The sequence below is a fragment of the Uloborus diversus genome, chromosome 8 (assembly GCF_026930045.1).
Source record: "Uloborus diversus isolate 005 chromosome 8, Udiv.v.3.1, whole genome shotgun sequence".
Taxonomy (NCBI): Eukaryota; Metazoa; Arthropoda; class Arachnida; order Araneae; family Uloboridae; genus Uloborus; species Uloborus diversus.
This window is the reverse complement of record NC_072738.1, coordinates 128,830,652-128,850,343: the sequence shown is the minus strand read 5'-3', so window position 1 is coordinate 128,850,343 and position 19,692 is coordinate 128,830,652. Positions and strand designations below refer to the sequence as shown.

General features: G+C 32.1%; 1 protein-coding gene across 1 annotated transcript; it reads left to right on the top strand.

Annotated features, from left to right (window-relative positions):
• Positions 1–617: 617 nt before the first annotated feature.
• Positions 618–11,439, top strand: LOC129227318 (phenylalanine--tRNA ligase beta subunit-like). Its single transcript, XM_054861861.1, is given in 3 exon segments — positions 618–654; positions 9,308–10,529; positions 10,531–11,439. Coding segments are annotated over 2 exon segments (1,758 nt in total). The 5' UTR covers positions 618–654; positions 9,308–9,359; the 3' UTR covers positions 11,119–11,439.
• The last annotated feature ends 8,253 nt before the right edge of the window (positions 11,440–19,692 follow it).

Genomic DNA, 19,692 nt, shown 5'->3' with positions numbered 1-19,692 from the left:
CATGTTTTACTAAGATATTTTCCCCAAGGAAACCGATTTAAGTACAGATAAAAGTTACTACAATTTGACGTTTTTAATAACATATTCATTAATGGCTGGAAAAAAGTATTTTTATATTTTTGCATAGAAAAAAAGTACTAAAAGCAAGGCAGTTCTAATTTCTGTGTGGGGGGGGGGTTGAGCCCCCATTTGCCCCCCTCCCACAAGATGGGCGCCCATGGGCACACATAAATGGAAATTACAACGACTTTCGAATGAGGAGCCAAGCAGTCGAAGTTTCGTCTGGGCAGAAAGCGAGAGCGGGTCGGAATCATGCCGTCAAAGAAGTTGAAAATCAGGAAAATACAATCGAAAAGAATTCATTTTATACGAAATGAATTGTTCGCCTTCCTCTTACAACGTTTCTTAAAGATAGAAATATTAAAAGATGTCTTTTGGAAAAAGAAAATAGTTTATCAAATAATGTGTTCACAGGTAGCGTAAACACCTTAGTGACGTCACAGGAGAAGATCTCATTTCATTTGTTGAATAGAGTTGCGTTCGCATCGCATTGCCTTGCGAAATCCATTCTTTTTCCCGAATTTAATGGAATAACTAACTGCAACTTTGACGAATTTCGCAAACGTGTGTCAAGTTGTCAATACTGACGATTTGGTATGTTTTATGATTTTTAATTTCAAATTATATCGGTAATTGTTTACTATGTCACAAGGCAATATGCTTTTGATTTTAAAATTTTATTCAGCACAACGCTTTCTTTTGTTTATAAGATTATTTGGTTATTTTGGCATTGCGATCACTCTTTTAAACCATCACAGTTGCTGTTCATTGCATCATTTTCATGTGTTCATCAAATGATAATCTTTTAATTAAACGAGATCAGAAATATCACACGACTGTCATTGAATTTTCAATCGTTGATGTTGTTCAGAAAATAATAATAGTCTCAAAATATTTATAAATTGCTTGTCGTATTTACTGCTTTCTATGTAGTGATTTTTCAGTCTTAAAGCTTGGGAACGTAATTTGGCTTATTGAGATAAATTTATGTTTTTTTTTTTTGCATCTTATGAATATTTATGAATCCTATCTGTGTGAAATCAAGCTGTTTCTACTACCTCATTGCTTAATTTATGTTTCTCTTTGTTGCTTAAAATCCCCATAAATCTATAAGTATCTGTATATCATTTTTCAAAGAATCACCGTTATGAAAACAAAGACATTAAACTCACAACTAAAATTGTTTTCAGTTTTAGCTCATTAATATCAAGGTAGAATACCTGAAAACCGAAATTTCCGGAAATTTTGATTTCTATTTTAATAAAATCAGGATTTCAAAAATTTCTCCTATTATCAGGGAAAATTATCGTTTTCAGTCACCAAATTGGCTAATCTTAGTAGCTTTCGTCCCTGGAATTTTATTTCATTGAGCAAAATCAAATAAATATCTTTTTTTTTTTTCATTATAGGAAAAGCATTTTTGGGTCATACAGTAGTCTCAAAAATTCGGGGTTCCACTTTTTGTTTTAAGTTTATTTTTAGTAGCAAAAAAAAAAAAAAAAAGACTTTCATTAAAACCAGAAAATACAAATCTTTTGTTACTGCAAAACTTATTAACTACGTATCATAAACAATGAAAATACCTTGAGAAGTCGGTTTCAACAACATTCCCTAAGTGGCGCGAAATTTTTATCGACTACAAGATATAAATTTAAGAGATGCCATGGAGCTAATAACTTTGATGCATAAAATTGATATTCATTTGCCACAAAGAACATGTTTACATCCCTTTGGAATATATCCGGTTGTAATTAAAAAAAAGAGGTGCATAACATGACGCTCTATAAGTTCCAAAATACGGGGAAGTTGAAACCTTCCAAAAACTAAATGTTTTTTGTGTAATACAAGATACAAACAAATGCACGGACATATTGAAACTAGAGACGTACCGAGTACTCGGTAACTACTCGGTACTCGGCCGAATTCTGATCAGATACTTGGCCGATACCGAGTAGTTGTAAAAAATTGAATACTGTCCAAGACAGATACTAAAATTTATTTAAAAAAGAGCAAGCATTATATTCTGCAATCATTTACAATTAAAATTTATAAGTCAAATTTAAATTTTGAAAATAATGAAGTTTGTAATGCTTTAATGGAATAAATCTTTATTTTAATGTCCCAAAAGTTAATAAAACTTATTTATTAAAACTTATGCAAAAAAGGTAAGTATAGAAAATATGGAATTTTTATATTAAAAATGGATTTTTGCTACAAACAAAAATTAGTTATAAAAATATAAAATAAAAATAAAAAATACCTTTGTTTAAAAAATAAAAGGAAATAAAAACAACGTTAAAAGCACAGTGCAGGAACACTGCAGACACGTGTTTTGGTGTTACAAGGAATTCCTTTTTCAATGCACAAAATGGGAGCTCGTGGATTTAAAGGCATGCGACAAAAGTCGGATTTTTGTGTTGAATGTCTTTACATTCTTTAGCTCGCATGTTATGCACTGATAAAGACGTTCCTTGTAAGGGGGGGGGGGGCAGAAACACGTGTCTGCAGTGTTCCTGCATATTTGTTTTATCTGCTTTTAAAAAATATTTATGTTTGGCGGACTAGAACTGGAATTGATTGGTATACAGTGGAACCCCTCCTAACGGACATCCCTCTTATGCGGACAATTTTTAATTCCCCAGTTCCAAAGCAAATAACATTATTAAACCCCTCTCTATTGCAGACAAAAAATATTGTCCTGTTAGTGTCCGCATTAGAGGGATATTACTGTAATTTGTTTTAATTCCAACTTGATGAATCATACCTTTTATTTATTTATTTTTAATTTTAAAAATAATTTTTTTGTAAAATTTTTGACACAAACAAAATTGTTTATATAATGCGTAATTAAATTTAAGCAAGAATTTAATTTTAAAACTATTATATGGACAAGGAGGTCTATACTACTATTCCAATAAGTTCAAAATTCATCACATGTGTGTCAGTGGTTCTTCTTAAAACATAATTGGTACTTGGTAACTCGGCCGAGTAGTTGAAAGGTCGAGAACTCGGTAACTCTGTACTCGGCCGAGTAGTGAAAGGCCGAGTACTCGGTACTCGGCCAAAGTGCTACTCGGTACGTCTCTAATTGAAACAGATGTCATGACATAACTCATTGAAAGGGATTCAGGCACAGTGTTTTCATTGCCTTGTACACATAAATACGTTACAGATATCGAGAAAAAATCAAGTCAAATTCATTTAGACAATCTATTAAAAGGAAATTTATGCTGAAATTTTTCGTAAAGACAATATTTTCTTTTTTATGCAAGGAAATAAAAGGTGCTTCTACCTTTATCCTACTAAAGGAAGACTACTTATGTCTTCTCAGTAGAGTAAATTTTAAATCTGGAAGAGTTTTTCAGATAATCTGAGCTTTCGATAATCAAGGTGAGGTGAGCCACCAATTACCTTGGATTTTCGAGACTCTACCGCAGCATTGTGCTTGTACATTGTCTAGGTTGCATATAGTCGACTATGCTGGAAATAGTAAGTTGAATGAGAAATCAAAAGCAAATGTTGAAACATTGAGTCTTAAAGTACAAAACTTGCAAAAAAAAAAAAAAGACTGACATGTGTTACAAGGTTATAAAGCAGGGCTGGATTTGGAAGTGTGGAGGCCCCGGGGCAACGAAGGAGTGGAGGCCCCTAATCAGGGTTCGAAAAGATCATCATATTTTCAAAAATATCCGATACTTTGATATATATCCGAATATTTTGATATATATGTATATATCTGATATTTTCGACCCGTGAAAGTTAGGATATTTTGTAAAAGTTTTATTGTGGGGGCTCCTTTGTTGTGGAGGCCCCGGGGCAGTAGCCCCGCCCGCCCTCCCCTAGATCCAGCCCTGTTATAAGGATTTGTCTCTCTTATGTTTGAAGAAATGAGTTTATGGATAAACGACACCAGACCATTCAAACATGAAAATATGAAATAACAACATTTTGCTGCAGAAAATTGCAGATTACTGCAAACATGTTTTACGGCATCAGATGAAACGTCTTTTTCAATGCAAAAAAAAAAGTGATCTTATGGATGAAAAGCCATCCTTCTGCAGTAATCTGCAGCTTTGTGCATTTGAATATTGCGATTTCTTGCATTACTTTTCATGCACAAAGGTATTTTTTAAACTCTCATTCAAACATTGTTTGTGGTTCTTAGACCATTCTTTTCTATTATTTCCTCTTTTTATGTTGATTAAAAGGTTATTTGTAATCCAGAAATATGTTTGCAATTATTTTCGAAAATTTTGTGCTACAATCCTTTAGATCTGTGTAAAAGTCACGATTGGAAAATCAGGGAATTATCAGCAGGGTTCGTACAGGTCATGGAAATCCTGGAAAGTCATGGCAAAAAAATAAGCAAATTTCAGACTCAAAAAAGTCATAGAAAATTGAAATTCTCATTCAAAATCATGGAATTTTATTTTAAGTCGTGGAAAAATGTCCTGGGAAAAGAGAAAGTAACAGTAGATAAAAGAGCATTAGTGATTCAGCAGCATTGCATATAAAAGCTTTTAAAGCTGAAAAATCAAACAATCCCAAAAAGAGATCTGAATTTTGAAATTTCATTGCATCCACTTCTGTAGCTGCTGCACATCTTTTTTTGCAATGTGATTTCACTGCTTGAACATTACTGTTTTTAAATTTACCATTATTTTCAACACTTCATGTATTTTATCTTGCACGGTCTGGATTTCGCTGTGCCCACTCAAAAAATGCAAATAAGTTGCATCTCAGTTTGTATCTATCACTCGTAAAAACTTAATTATTTAATTATCCAAGTTTATCTAAATTTGTCAAAGGTTTTAGAAACTTAAGATATTATGTCTGGTCATAGAACACAGAAACAGCGGAATTTCAATACTCTAAAAAAGAAGTAGTACACAACATGTGGCCCACAAAACTAATCCATGCATCCCTCTGCTACGTACCATGTTAGTTGTAATTTTCTATTTCTTTGGCAAAACTGGAACGAAATAGATAGAATACTTGTAAGAAACAACTTGTTGGACAAAAGATATTTTCAATGCAAAATCTAATACAATATAAACCCCGATTCAACGATTGTCAAGGGACTGGAAAAATTATCATTAAATCAAAGATACTGTTTAATCAAAGAGCATAGACATGTAATGCAGTCAAATTTGGACAAGTGAGATGTACCATTAAATTGAGAAAATCATTAAATCAGGTTATCAAAGTTATGCTGTACTCAGAAAATTTATAATTTTTGTAATCAGAGGGGTAGAAGTTTTTAAAAATAAGTCACTGGTCCAATGAACCCTACAAAATTTCAGTGGTCCTTTCTTGCATTTTGATTTTAAATAATATAAAATAAAAAAATAGGTTATTAAAAGAAAAAAAACAGCAATATGACTAATATAGCGTCAATTACCATTTTTCATCAGACATATTTCACCGACTCAGGAAGAGAATTAAACGGGCATCTTTCTGTTCACCAATACCCAATTTGAGCCAACAAAATCTTTTTTTTTTACTTGCTTTGGGAGAAAGCCAAGAGGTTAGTAAAAACAATATGCTATATAATGCTGTAGAAATTTTTATTATATTTTCTTTCAAAGAAAACCTAAACATTATAAATAAAGGTACAAACTTTCAACAAGAGTCAAAAAGTGATGATGCTTACAATTTTTGAAAGAATAAAAATATTAGTCTTCACTGGTCCTAAGGTCCTATAGACAGGGGTAGAAGTAGTCCTATATATCCTATATTTCCTATAGTTTCAAAAAAAAGTATCAAAAGTGTCCCTATGTTTCCTATATTTTTGCCAAGTGTCCTATATTTCCTATATTCTCATAGTTGGTTATAAAGATTTATAGAAATTGACTATTGAAAAGCCTTGCGGTCACTTTATTTGCACTTTCTTCCACAACTTGACAAAAGATAATTGAAGACTGCTTAAAAACGAGATACATAAGTTTTAAAAAATATATTTTTTTGGATGACTGCCGGCACCCATCTGTTTAAATTTTGTTATAAGTGTAAAGTATTTTTGACAAAATTTAAAAATTGATTTAAAAGAAAGCTTCAGTGATCCATATTTTATGACAAGCTCTCCAAACTATTGATAAAGCATTTTGTCAATGAATCTTCACTAACAACAAAATGTGGTGAAGATTCAGCCGTTATTAATACCAAAAAAGGTCTAATTAAAATATTTAAATGTATTTAAAATATTTAAATGTATGTAATTATGCAAAAAAAAAAGGATTAATCTTAAAATTTTTTAGGAATGAGGATTTGATGTTACTTGGAAGTCAATTAATTCATTTTGGAAAAATGCTATGCAAAAATAAATATTGATCAGCTTTCTAGTTGCAAATGCCTAGGATTTTTAGTAGTAAAACTCATTTTGGCACCCTTTCACAAGATGTAGCATCAGTTGAAAGAGGTTTCCCTCACAAACAGAAAGATACTTACATAAGAACAATCATCTTAAAGCATTGACGCTATAATACGAATTTTAAGGTTAATTAAGATGCTGCAATTGGGAAAGCAATAAGTGTGTGCATTACCATGGAATAATTTCTGTTTTGTCACAATTTATCTTGGTGCTAAATTCAAAACTCAAAACGCAATGGAAAAATCTTATAGAGATGCATAACAATCAGAGGCAAAAGAAAAGGTTGGTGTACCTTTAAAAAAAAAAAAAAAAAAAAAAAAACAAATAGTGAAACTTAAAGAAAAAATTGATTCTGCACAGATTGATTCATGTAGGCGGTCAAGGCATACAAAATAGCCTTAAACATGAACATAAATATATATATATATATATATATATATATATATATATCTATATATATATGTAATATAGAATAGAAGCTTCGCTAACTCTTATTGATGCTGGTAATAAAAATATTAAAATCACAAAATATGTAATGCAGACAAAGGTTAGGCAAAAGGTATTCCAAAATATAAATAATCAGTGATTGTAAATAGTTGTATTAAATGTAAATAGAGGTCAGATTATTTAAATTTGTTTTAAAATATTTTTTGTGTATAAGTAATGTTTTTTTTCTTATCACATTATTCTTTCAGGAACAGGAAACTCATTCTAAGTATAACTTTTATTTGGGTTTTTAAACTGTAAGCATTATGATTCATTGAAATCATTGATAATTGGTGCAAAAATAATTAGAATTTATAAACTATGCGTGTATTGTTTATTTTTTCACATCAAAATTATTTATAAAACATGTCCTATATTTGTCCTATATTTTTCTTGGAAAATGTCCTATATATTACAAGTTGACCACTTCTACCCTTGCATAGAGAACTAAAATTTATTTTAAGCTGGTCCAATGGATATTTTTGTGTTCTCGGACCAGTGGACCACTGTTAGTTTCGAGCCCTTTTTGTAATTATAGTTTCTTTTAGTTGTTTTACTCTAAATTAATGATATATTTTTGAAAACATGAGCTGTGACTTGGATAAGGTAAAAATCAATGTTCTTTTACATCTTGTTTTTGTGAAATATTACAGGGTTTGTACGGGTCATGGAAAAATTTTGAATTTACCATTATTTTGAGCACTTCTTACGTGTTATATTCTGTAGTAGTAGACTTGCATGTTCTTGATTTTCCCACACCTATTCAAAAAATATAATTCAATTATATCCGAGTTTATTTCAACCACTTGTAAAAAAAAACATTCAATTTGTCAGAGTTTATCTTAATTTATTAAAGGCTTTAGAAAGTAAAGACTAAAGTTAGGCAATAAAACATAGAAATAGGGGAACTCTAATATTCAAATGGTGATCCTCAACATATTACTTGCAAAGCCCATTTTTTTCCCCATGTGGCGCTGAAATATCTGGTTTAGAAAAATGAATTTATTGACAAACGGTGGCTTTGCTTCAATGAACGAAAATACTGTCAAGTTACATGGATAACTAGAAGCACTGTTGATACCAAACGGCTATATTTTTATTAAGTAAATTTATTATTGGAAACTTAGTAATGACTTTTTCAAATTGTGCCCTTCATTATTATTCTGCCCTATTTATTAGGCATTTAAAAGCCAGTACATTGTTTCACTATATTTTTATTTTACTTATATTAATATAATAAAGACAAATGAGAATAGTTACTTAATTAGCTTCTGCAGCATTCATGTTTTAAGTGTTTCTATGAGGTAGTTGCAGTCACGTAAAAGTTTTGCTAATGCTCGTTTCTGAAAATTGGCAAGTTTGACATTAAATAGTACTATTCTCGTCATGTAACAAGGTCACGAAAATTTTTATGAAGTCATGCAAAAGTCATGGAATTTTTTTATCCAAATTGAGTATGAACCCTGAATATAAGATATTTTGAATTTTCATGCATTGAGATAGTTTTGCTACTGTGACAGCACTTTTTTTTTTTTTTTTTTTTGAGGTTTTAATTTTTGGATTTTCATGAGCTCATCATAATGACAAATTTTGAATTCTCGCCAAATATTTATTTTTTCAGCCTTTTTTGCTGCTCACATAAAATTTGCAAAATTTTCAGCTTGTACAATTGGCAATATTTTCATTTTGGCAAAAGTTATGGCTCGCTAAAGTAAGTACTTTTACAGTATACTCAACGTGTGATGTAAAAATTTTCATTCATTCATCAAACTTCATTATCCCAAAATTGGCTGAAAGATTGGTACCCAAAAAACAGCTTTCAGAAAAATTCAAATTAAAAGCCATCAGACAAGCAGAATGAATATGTTGAAGAATTTTCTTCATGTTCAAATCAAAATGATTGCATTGTTCTGAAACTGCTAAAATTATTATTTTTCACTCTCTCATTTTCGTTTTTTTAAATTTCTTCCTCAATTAAAATGTTCTTTTGTGCAAGATTTTGCGTCTGAAAATTTGACTACTAACGGTAAACTTCCAATTATTGGCGGTCAGATTATCTGCAGGTTTTTTCACATTTTTTTTAAAAACAGTCATTAAATGTTCTTTTAAACTTATGATTACATTATTGTTCGTTTTAAGCTTTTTGCATTTATTTTTTTCATTTAATTTTAGTACATGCAATGTATCAATGTTTTTAGCTATTGTATTCATACTAGTATCGTTTTTGACCTATTATTCGGATTATCCTCGGTTTTCGTTTATCTGTGGTTACTGTGCCACCCTATTCCGTGGATAATCGAGAGTTTACTGTACTTTTTTAGTTTTTGTCCAATGTTTTATGAATCAATTTGTGTACTTTTAATGCAAATTTCTTTTTCTGTTATTTTTTAGGTGTGAAGTTTCTACTTTCTTAAACTGCAGCGATTTCTGCTCTTTTTAAACCATGCCTACCATTGGTATTAAGGAGGAGTTATTGTTCAATGCTCTTGGAAAAGTGTATTCTGAAGAAGAATTCAATGATCTGTGTTTTGAATTTGGATTAGAACTGGATGAAGTAGTTGTTGAAAGGCCAGATCCTTCGAAAAATGCAGAAGTTAGTGTGTATAAAATAGATATCCCTGCCAATCGGTACGATTTGTTGTGTTTGGAAGGACTTTGTAGGTCTCTGAAAATATTCCAGAAACAGCTAGATATTCCGAGGTATACTTTATCTTGTCCGCAGGAAAAGCAAAGAATGATAATTGAACCCGCTACTTCCCAAGTTAGACCATTTGCTGTTGCTGCTATACTAAGAGGTGTTACTTTTACTCCAAGTAATTATGACAGTTTTATTGATTTGCAAGACAAACTTCATCACAATATATGCAGAAGAAGAACGATTGCAGCTATAGGTACACATGATTTAGATACCATTTCTGGACCATTTCGTTTTACTGCAGAACCACCCAAAGATATTAAATTTTGTCCGCTTAACAAAGATAAGGAATATACTGCTGAAGAATTAATGGAGCTTTATGTGAATGAACCACACTTGAAGCAATATCTTCACATCATAAAAGATAAGCCAGTCTACCCGATCATTTATGACAGGAATAATGTAGTGTTATCTATGCCCCCTATAATTAACGGTGATCATACGAAAATTTCACTTCAAACTAAAAACGTTTTCATTGAAGTTACATCTCTTGATTTGCACAAAGCTACTGTTGTTCTTGACACGCTTGTCTGTATGTTTAGTGAGTACTGCGAAGAACCTTTTGTCATTGAACCTGTCGAAGTCGTCGATCCAGACGGAAATATTGTTTTATATCCGGAGTTGAAATATCGTACGGAACTAATATCACCTGACTACATCAATAAATATGTTGGCATACAAGAAACTCCAGAGAAGATTGCTGAGTTACTGACAAAAATGTGTTTGAAGTCTGAAGTTATGTATTATAACGAGAAAGGTGAATCAAAAATCAAAGTTGAAATTCCTCCCACCAGACATGATGTTATACATGCGTGTGATATTGTAGAAGATGTGGCCATCGCTTACGGGTATAACAACATCAAGAAAACAATCCCACACACGGTCACTATCGGAGCTCAGTTACCAGTTAATAAATTGTTCTGAGCAGCTTTCTCTAGAACTTGCTCAGGCTGGGTTTACAGAAGGCTTAACATTTTCTTTATGCTCAAAGGATGACATTTCAACTAAGCTCAGATCTGCTAATGGAATATCTACAGCTGTTCAAGTAGCTAATCCTAAGACACTCGAATTCCAAGTTGTGAGAACAACTTTGTTGCCTGGACTGCTGAAAACAATTCATGCTAATAAGAAAATGCCCTTACCTTTAAAGTTGTTTGAAATATCTGACGTCGTCCTTAAAGATGATTCGTTGGATGTTGGTTCCAAAAATGAGCGAAGGTTATGCGCTGTATATTATAACAAAAAGCCTGGTTTTGAAATAATTCATGGAATATTAGATAGAGTGATGCAGTTACTTGATGTTCCTGTTTTAAGTAGTGATTCTCCAAATGGATATTGCATCAAAGCATGTGACAATTCTATGTTTTTCCCCGGTCGTTGTGCAGACATTTTAGTTTCAAATAAAAAGATTGGCACGCTTGGTGTTTTACATCCAGAATCAATCCTAAATTTTGATTTAAATTTGCCTTGCTCTGTTGTTGAAATTAGTATTGAACCATTTGTATAAAAATATATTATCATGGACTAGCATAGTGATTAGAATTTCAAACACATGAATAAATATGCTTGGAACGGCTTCAAAATGTACGAATTTATTCAATATGAGCGATGTGCTTTATGTTATAAATTAATATTACATGCAGTAATTTTTACGACTCTCAATTTTATTTCATTTATTGAAATAGTCAAATTTTAAAGACATATTTCTTTTAAAAACTTAGCTTATAAATTCTACATCTTATAATGTTTGCATAAAAATCATTGTAAGTTATGTAACATTGAACTTCATTTTTTGTTATGAGTATTTATTAATTTATATAGCTTCATATTTTTGCACAAATTAAAGTTGTTAAACTAATGATTATGTATTTATTTTGTGTATGCATTTTGTTCATTTGTTGATACCTGGGGGAAAAAATCAAAAATGAAGCTTTCTTTTAACATATTTGATAACAACTACTTTTATAGGGTTTAATAAAGAAATTGACAATTGATGAGATAATTTCCTGCAAAACATTCTTACACTACAATCAACTCTCGATAACTCTAAGTCCCACAGGGCCATCTAAAACCTTTGACTTATTGGAAATCCCCACAGCCTTCCCAATAGTTTGAGACAAAATGAAAACTTCGAGATATAGGCACGTTCAAGTTATCACTTGTTGACCATATAATAAAATTGTAGATTCCTTGTGAATACGGGAAGTTTTTGTGCACTATTATTTTGTATCATTTGTTCTAAGAATAGGTTATAATGCAAGGCTGTTAAGAGAATATATTGTGTAATCTTTTCCATTTAAATTTTCAAATATGTATGACAGTGCTAAGTAGACAAAGTAGTCCTATGAGCAGTGGTGTTCCCATAGGGTGTACTCCATATATGCCGTATACTCTCAAACATTTCTTACACACATAGCGTATACCCTCAAGCTTCAAAAATTTTCATATTATGGCGTTATGTATATGACCACATACACATATTGTGCATAATGCATTATTGGGAGTATACCCTCAGAAAAATTGATGGGAACATCACTGCCTATGAGGATTATTCATTCATAAGAACAGCTACGATTTGGAAAAGATATGTATTTATTATTAGTTTGCACCTATATATATAATAACAACAACACCCTATGTCATATATATCAGTTTCACAAAAAGTAGCTGTAAAGTAAAGTTTCTTATTATTTAGCTCTATCTAACTTTTTGCTCCCAAGCCCAGCAAAATATTAACATTTCAAGATAGTATTGTCTCATGCTAACTTGGAATTATAGGGGAATGCAGGCCAAAGTGGAATGGTGAAATATTTACTCTGTTTTAGTGCCACTTATCTGGTAATATTTTAATAATGTAGTAAATATGTACCCTATTCCAGTCAAGAAAATGTTTCATCTGAAAATCAAAGAATATGATAATAAAAGCAATTTTCAACATGAAGTTCTGTCTAGAACTAAACGAACCTACTTTCCCGTATACCAATATCGACTTTCTAGTATCTGATCAGTATTCTCAAAATTAACTAAAATCGTAAATGATTTCAAACATATTTTTTAATATATTAAGCTTATTTCTAGTAATAAAGTATGCCTCGCTCACCTAAAGAATTAGATACGTAAAAAATAAATAAAAGTACAAATAAAATAGCAGCACCTTTTAAACAAAACAGCTAAATACATTTTTTCCATCAAAAAAAAAAAAAAAAAAGTTCGTTTTTCTCCTGTTGCCAAAAAAAAATTTAAGAATGAATTAATGTACTTTCAAAAATAAAAAAAAAACAATAAAATGTCAACTTAAAAAAATAATTTTCATTGTCTAAAAAAAAATCATCTGCTCATATCTTTATGTAGAAACATAAAGGATTTCTCTGCCAAAAAATGAATACATGAATTAAAACTTTAGCTTGAAAATAAAATCAAAATATATTTAAAACAATTATTTCACAGTAAATCCATGGCTGTGGAGTCAGAGTCGGAGACCATCTGATTTTGGAACAAACGAGTTAGATTCGAGAGCCGAAAGTTTTAAATTCAAAGACTCGGAGTTGGAATCGGTCATTTCCCCAAAAAGTCCGCAAGTCTGCCAATATTTGCAGAGACGGAGTAGAACTTATTATTTGATACAGGAGTCAGAGTTGAATTTCCAAGAGTCGGAGTCATCCATTTTTCCTTCGTGCATAAATTTTTGCCAAAGCTACGAAGTCAGATTCAAAGTCGGGGAGTCTGAGTAATTTTCGGGCACAGGAGTCAGAGTCAGGAGCACCGAAATTGTCGGAGTCGGGAGTAGGTCGTCAAGAGCTATTTCCAACAAAGCTTGTTTGAAGTAAATCCGCCTTTAAGTTCGGAATCTATATTGACTTTCAGTTTCCCCGTAGGCGCTAATGTTAAGAGATTTGAACTGTTCAAAATAGAACGGAAAATTGTTCAAATCAAAAAGATATTTACGATACATGTTTTTCATCAGAAGCTTTTCCCTACAAAGTTTGTTTGGAGACACTTCTCCTCTAAGTTCAAGATTTATTTTTGCTTTAAATTTCTCGATAGGTGATAATGTTAAGTTTTTTTGAACTGATCAAAATTGAACAAAAAATTGTTCAAATCAAAAAATGATTTATGGGAATAAGATGTCCTCGCCAAGATCTTTCAAACAAAAAAAAAATTGTTCGAATCGGACTATTCATTCAGAAGTTATTGGGGGGGGGGGGGGGACAGACAGACAGACCGACAGACATTTTTCTCCATCTCAATACCCTACTTTCCAATTTTTAATTTTTCAATATTTATCTAACTATTTTATTTATTTTTGACTTTTTTTTTTGTTTTTCGGGATATTTTTAAGATGCATTAAGCCTTCTTTCATGCTTTTTTTTTTTTCTTTCTCTGACTTTTACTGGGAAAATAAGCTAAAAATGGATACTCATGTATTCCTATTCCTATTCAGAGTCACAACTGACTATAACTGTATTTATGTTGAGGACTGCATACTAAGTGCCTTGCCTCCATTATTTTATATGCCGATAGATGGCAGCACCATCACCGGATCGAACAGTTTATGAGTCCAGGAGCTAATAGCTACCTGGTGCTAGCACCCCCAGAGGTATCGTTTCACTTGGAGGACATTGAGACCAAGAGCATATTTAACGTCGCCCAGTCCCCTCTAATGACGACGGTGGGTCTTCGACCATCGAGGTTCGAACCCAGGACCCTCCGGCCCCGAATCCGACACTCTATCGATCGGGCTACCACGGCCCCCGATACTCATATATAATATATAGTAATATTTTGCTATGTGTCAAAAATTATTTTTGTTATAATTAAATGTATAAAGGTCTTGCTATTAACATTTTAAGTATTAGTTGAGGTCTACTAATATTCGGTGCAGTATTTTTTGTTTTAAGGCTTATTTGTATTTTAAATGCTTTGTATAGTTAAGTGCATGGGCAGTGGTGTCGCTAGGAAATTCCTGACACAGGGGCAAGCTTGCCCGACGGGAGCATAGACAAGTTATACTTTACAGGATTTCTAATCTCCCTTTCCCAAATTTCTCTAGTAAGAAAACAATCGTTCTTGTGTCTAGCAACACGAATATCGATTTTGTATTTGTACCCTACTTCCACATAAAAATTAAAAGTAAAAAAAAAATTTAAACAAAATAAAATGAAGAATATGTACATATGGAAGATTTTTCCAGTAAGAATATCAGGTACACAAAGCTAAATCATGTTTAAAAAATCAAGTTAAAAATGAGAGACATATGAAACTAGGCTTTTGCGAAGAAAACATCGCGAGCTCAAAAAAAATATTGGAATTAGTCTGAGAATCAGGATTTGGCGAGAAATCTGAATATGACGAAGAATCTGGAGAAATATGTGCTGTACAGAACACATGCAAAGAAAGAAACTTCACAAGAAAAACTTAGTTGTGAGCGTAATGTACTTACATAAATTGGGGGAGGGGGTGTACGAGGATTCTCCCCTGGAAACTTACCCAAAGAAGTTGACTTCCTAAAACCAAGATTTTAGTCGATTTGGAATGGGTACTTCGTGGAAGGGTCAGGGCGCTCCCCCGCAAAAGTTTCAAAATTGAAGTATTAACTACGCAATTGTAGGTCACGTTAGGTAATGTAAGAGGCGCGGGATCAGGGACCAATTATGATATTGGGGTATTGAGGGTTCTTCGGTCACACTTTTCCCCCCTCACCCCTCCTCCATAGTCAAACCTTATAAATACAACAATTTACAGAATGCTGGCTTCAGGGATGTGGCGGGGTTCACCATTATTAGCTCAAAATATTTATTGGGGAGCAGAGAAACCCACATTTTGTAAGTAAACTAATATCGTAAGTAATTATTTCATTTACATTCCTTCATTTAAAAATTCCCGCATTTATTCATTCATTCACTTATTTCTTATTCATTCACTAGTTTATTCATTTATTAAATTTTTTCTCATATAATAAATAATTTATTCATTTATTGTTGCATTTATTTTCATTTATTCACTCCTTTTAAATGCTCATTTATTTGATAGAAAGTATCTTGAATAATCGAATGGAAAGTATATTGCATAAGAAAAATATTTTATTTTTTACTGTACCCCATGAAAAAAAAAAGTTAAAAATTTCCACCTTTTTTTGAGGTACATATTTACTGCTGAAAATGAAAAATAATGTTTGGTGCAAGTTTTAGTATAAAATATATTCTTTCTTTACTACCTAATTTTTGGAACAAATTTCTAATTTATTCATTTTGAAAAAAGTAAATTAATCTTAACTTTTTCACTTTGCCCCACATTAACCTACATGTAATTTAAAATTAATTTTATCTACACTTGAATAACAAGTGCCATTGACTTTTTACTCTCAATTAAAATTTTAATTGCTCTAAATACAAATCTTTAGGACATTAGAGATTATGATAACATAATAGATTGCTGCATCACGTTGTTGTTCCTAAAACAACGACTTCATGAACAGACTTTCATCATTTAGTAAATTTGGTCAAAATCTGACAGATATATATCCCCACAAAGTACATAATATTTATAAATAGAAAATAAAATTTGAATCTTGCCAAAATCCGACATAAATATGTGCTGTTGTTGTTGTCTTGTGCCAGCTAGGCTGGCAATTTGGGGTGGATTGCTTCACTTTTTCAGCCGTACCCTAATTTGGTGTGAAGGTCCAACTTACACAGTACACGCATGCCATAAGGCCCCGTTTATAGGATAGGCAAGAGCAATCATTCACAGCATATCAACATATTCACACAAAGAAAGGACAGGAGAGAGGACATCCATGCCCGAGCTGGAATTCGAACCCGAAACCTCCCCATTACAGTCAGACTTCTCTGATCCCCAGACAAGGTGGCCGGCAAATATGTGTTGATAACAATATGTTTAAGATAATATGGAAAGAATTATAGTGCATTCAGGAAGAAGTGATAGCGGAAATAAACAAAGAGGGTTGCCAACATTTGCCATTTCGTGAAATACTCGTTGGATTTTGGCGATTCTCACGTTTGAGTTCATCAATATTTCGCGTATCTGATTGGCACTTTTTTCAATCTTTCCAGTGCCAAGTAGACAACGATTTTGCCAAGTGTCAGGTTGTTTTGTTTCCTTCCACTCTCACTTCTAGCTGAATGCAGTACAGAAAACCCCCCAGTAAAATAATAAAGGAAAAAATTGGGGGAGGGGGATTAATTGAGGGAGGAATGCTATGGTCACCAGTGGCCAGTAGTAAGAATTTCATTAGAGACCCTTTTTTGAAAGAGGGACTTTTTTTTTACATGGAAGTGCTAAAAGGATATATTTTTAAAGTTTGTTGAAGTGAATACTTTCATTAAAGTAATTAATACATTGTTAAAACATTTGTTCATTTAGGCTACATCTTGGTTTAAGTGGAAATGAGTTTACCCAATTATTTAATTCCTTTTTTAAAGTTTTAAGAGTTATTGATCAATTTATTTTTTGGTTGAAAATTGACTGATAATTTTCCACTGCCAATTTCCTCGTTTAGTCGCCCTGTGGTCGGTTTTTTTTCTTAATTAAATAATACTTAAAATAAAGGGAAACAAAATTACACTACGATATTAGTTTAGTTGAGAATTTCCTAGCCAAAACGACTCGATGGATCTTTAACGAGCAGCAAAATAAAAGGACATGGACACTGGTGCCTTTCTACAGATTGAAAATCTACTGACGTCTAACCATTATGCTACCTTGTTGCATGTTTTAATACTACAACTGTGTTCAACCGGTAATAAAAACAGTGTAACCACTAGTGTTACAAAAGAAGGAAAGAAATTCTTCCAGGAACTTTCATGTAATTAAATGAAATGTATACTTCAGTTTTTGATATTATCCTTTTCACAACGATTTTAATGTTTATCTTTTTTATGCTATTTTTTTCTTCAACTTAACAAAATGTAATGAACAAAATCGCTTTTCTTGTAGTTAACCGAATTTCAAACGTGGCAGTTTTTTATCGTAAAATGACAACGTTTAATTGCACAAAATTGCAGATTTCTGAATTACACTTGTTTCAAGGTTTCAAGGAACCCCCTTTTCAATGCAAAATAAGTGAACTTTTGGATGAAAAGGTAGTCTTTTCATCCATGCATTGCATAAGAAAAACCAATGTAAAAAATGAAGTAGAAATTGTTTCATTACCACTTTTCAATATAGACTCAGCTTCCTCTTAGAAAATAAAAGCGTGTACTATCGTAACAACGTTTTCATTGCTATTTTTATATCTTTTGACAATCAAAACATCTAGTTTATTTCCGCTAACTGCATTTAGACTCAACGTATATTTAGCTTATGGCAGCTGCTACCTCACAAATGCCCTTTTACTTTCTATTTGTTTTACTGCTCGGCTGTATTTTTCAAAATTTTGAGCACAATTTATTTATTCTCTAGAACTTTTTCAACTAAAACATTTTTTTTTCATTAATTCATTTAAAGTTGTCCCATGTTAACTTTTCGAATTCTGATAAGAACGATTTTTACTTCCTTTTACAAAAAAGGTAGTATTGTATTCGCGAAAAAAATTTCACTCAAAAATCGACCTTAATTTCCATTTTGCTCACCTCCGAATGAATGCTGAGAACAGCTGCTAATCATTTAATAATTGATTAAATTTCTTGATTTTTTTTTGTAGTTGACTCTTGACATTCTGCTTATTATAATCTGTGAAATATTTTTTCGTTTTGGGATTGACAACACTGACATATAAAGATTAGGAGATAGAGAGTGGCTCATTTTTCCAACCATGAATTCTCGTCTAAAAAGCTAGTTTTTTTTCCTGATTTTTTACAAACTATATAATTTTTAATTAACCATTTCAAACGCTTATGTTTTATTATTGTTTAAACAACATTTTATAATGAAGTTTGTTTCATATTTTATCTTTTTTTTATATGAAATATTAATTTCAAAAATATAAGTCCGGAATATTGGACGTGCCATATCTCTTTTAATTTTTCTCCTACAAACCTGAAATTTTGTCTATAAGATACCCTTTACCATAGTATACTGTGTACCAAATATAAACATTTTTGGTCATGTATTTCATAATTCCGACTGAAGGGGTTAAATCTGGTTCTAATTTGGCCACTGTTGGTGATATTTAGAGAGTAAACTATTGAATCACATTAAAATTACCATAATGGGAAAATGTCATTAAATTGGAGTAAAAGGAAGTCATGTGTGACACACATCAGCTCGTTTTAAAGTACAGAAGTGACGAGCGGTAATGATTAAAGGTCTCATTACCACTCACCCGCCTCCACTTCTCAGAATTACCTTAAATTTGTTTAGAACAATGAGTTTTCTGAGCAGAACCCCTCCCGAAATTTTCAAAGTTTCACATGCTATAAAAACAAGTTGCCAAAAATTTCCTTTTTTATGATAACAAATTATAGTGAACCTTGAAGAAACAAAATTTACTCTAAAATGAGATCAGGCAATTTTTACAAGGCTCTTTTGCAATAACTGCTGCTACACTTTTTCCTGTTGATAACTAACCGCTTGTTGATAACGCTTTATCATCAGTTAGACTTTCTCATAACGATAAAATGACATTCTTGTGAATGTTTGCCATCCTACATAGAAAAATGTGCAGTTGGCCATTTTGGTCAATATGGCCTCATTTGACGCACCGGATCAATCACCCGACTATCAGAAGGAACTCGGCCGTGGCCTAGGGCTTTTACTCGTTCGGGGCTCCGAAACGTTAAAAACATTTTTAGTCATTGGTTAAGTTTCAGGTTTGAAAACAGTGGGGGCCCTGAAAAAGGTGTTTGGCCGAGTTAAGTTGTTCAGTAATCAGGCACTGCTTAGTTCAATAATGTCGAACATTAAAACCGAAATTTGTAGCAGGCGGCTTTAAAAAGTTGTGTAACGAATCAGAAATTCTTTGATAATTACCAATCGAGAAGTTTTCATCGTAAATGTGCTTTTTTTCTGGGAAATGTACCGTATGTTGCTACCGTTTGCATATCAGTAACTGAGAATAAATCTTTGAAAGATAAAATTAGGACTTGTAATTTCTCCTTCTTTGTACGGTTAACTGCTCAAG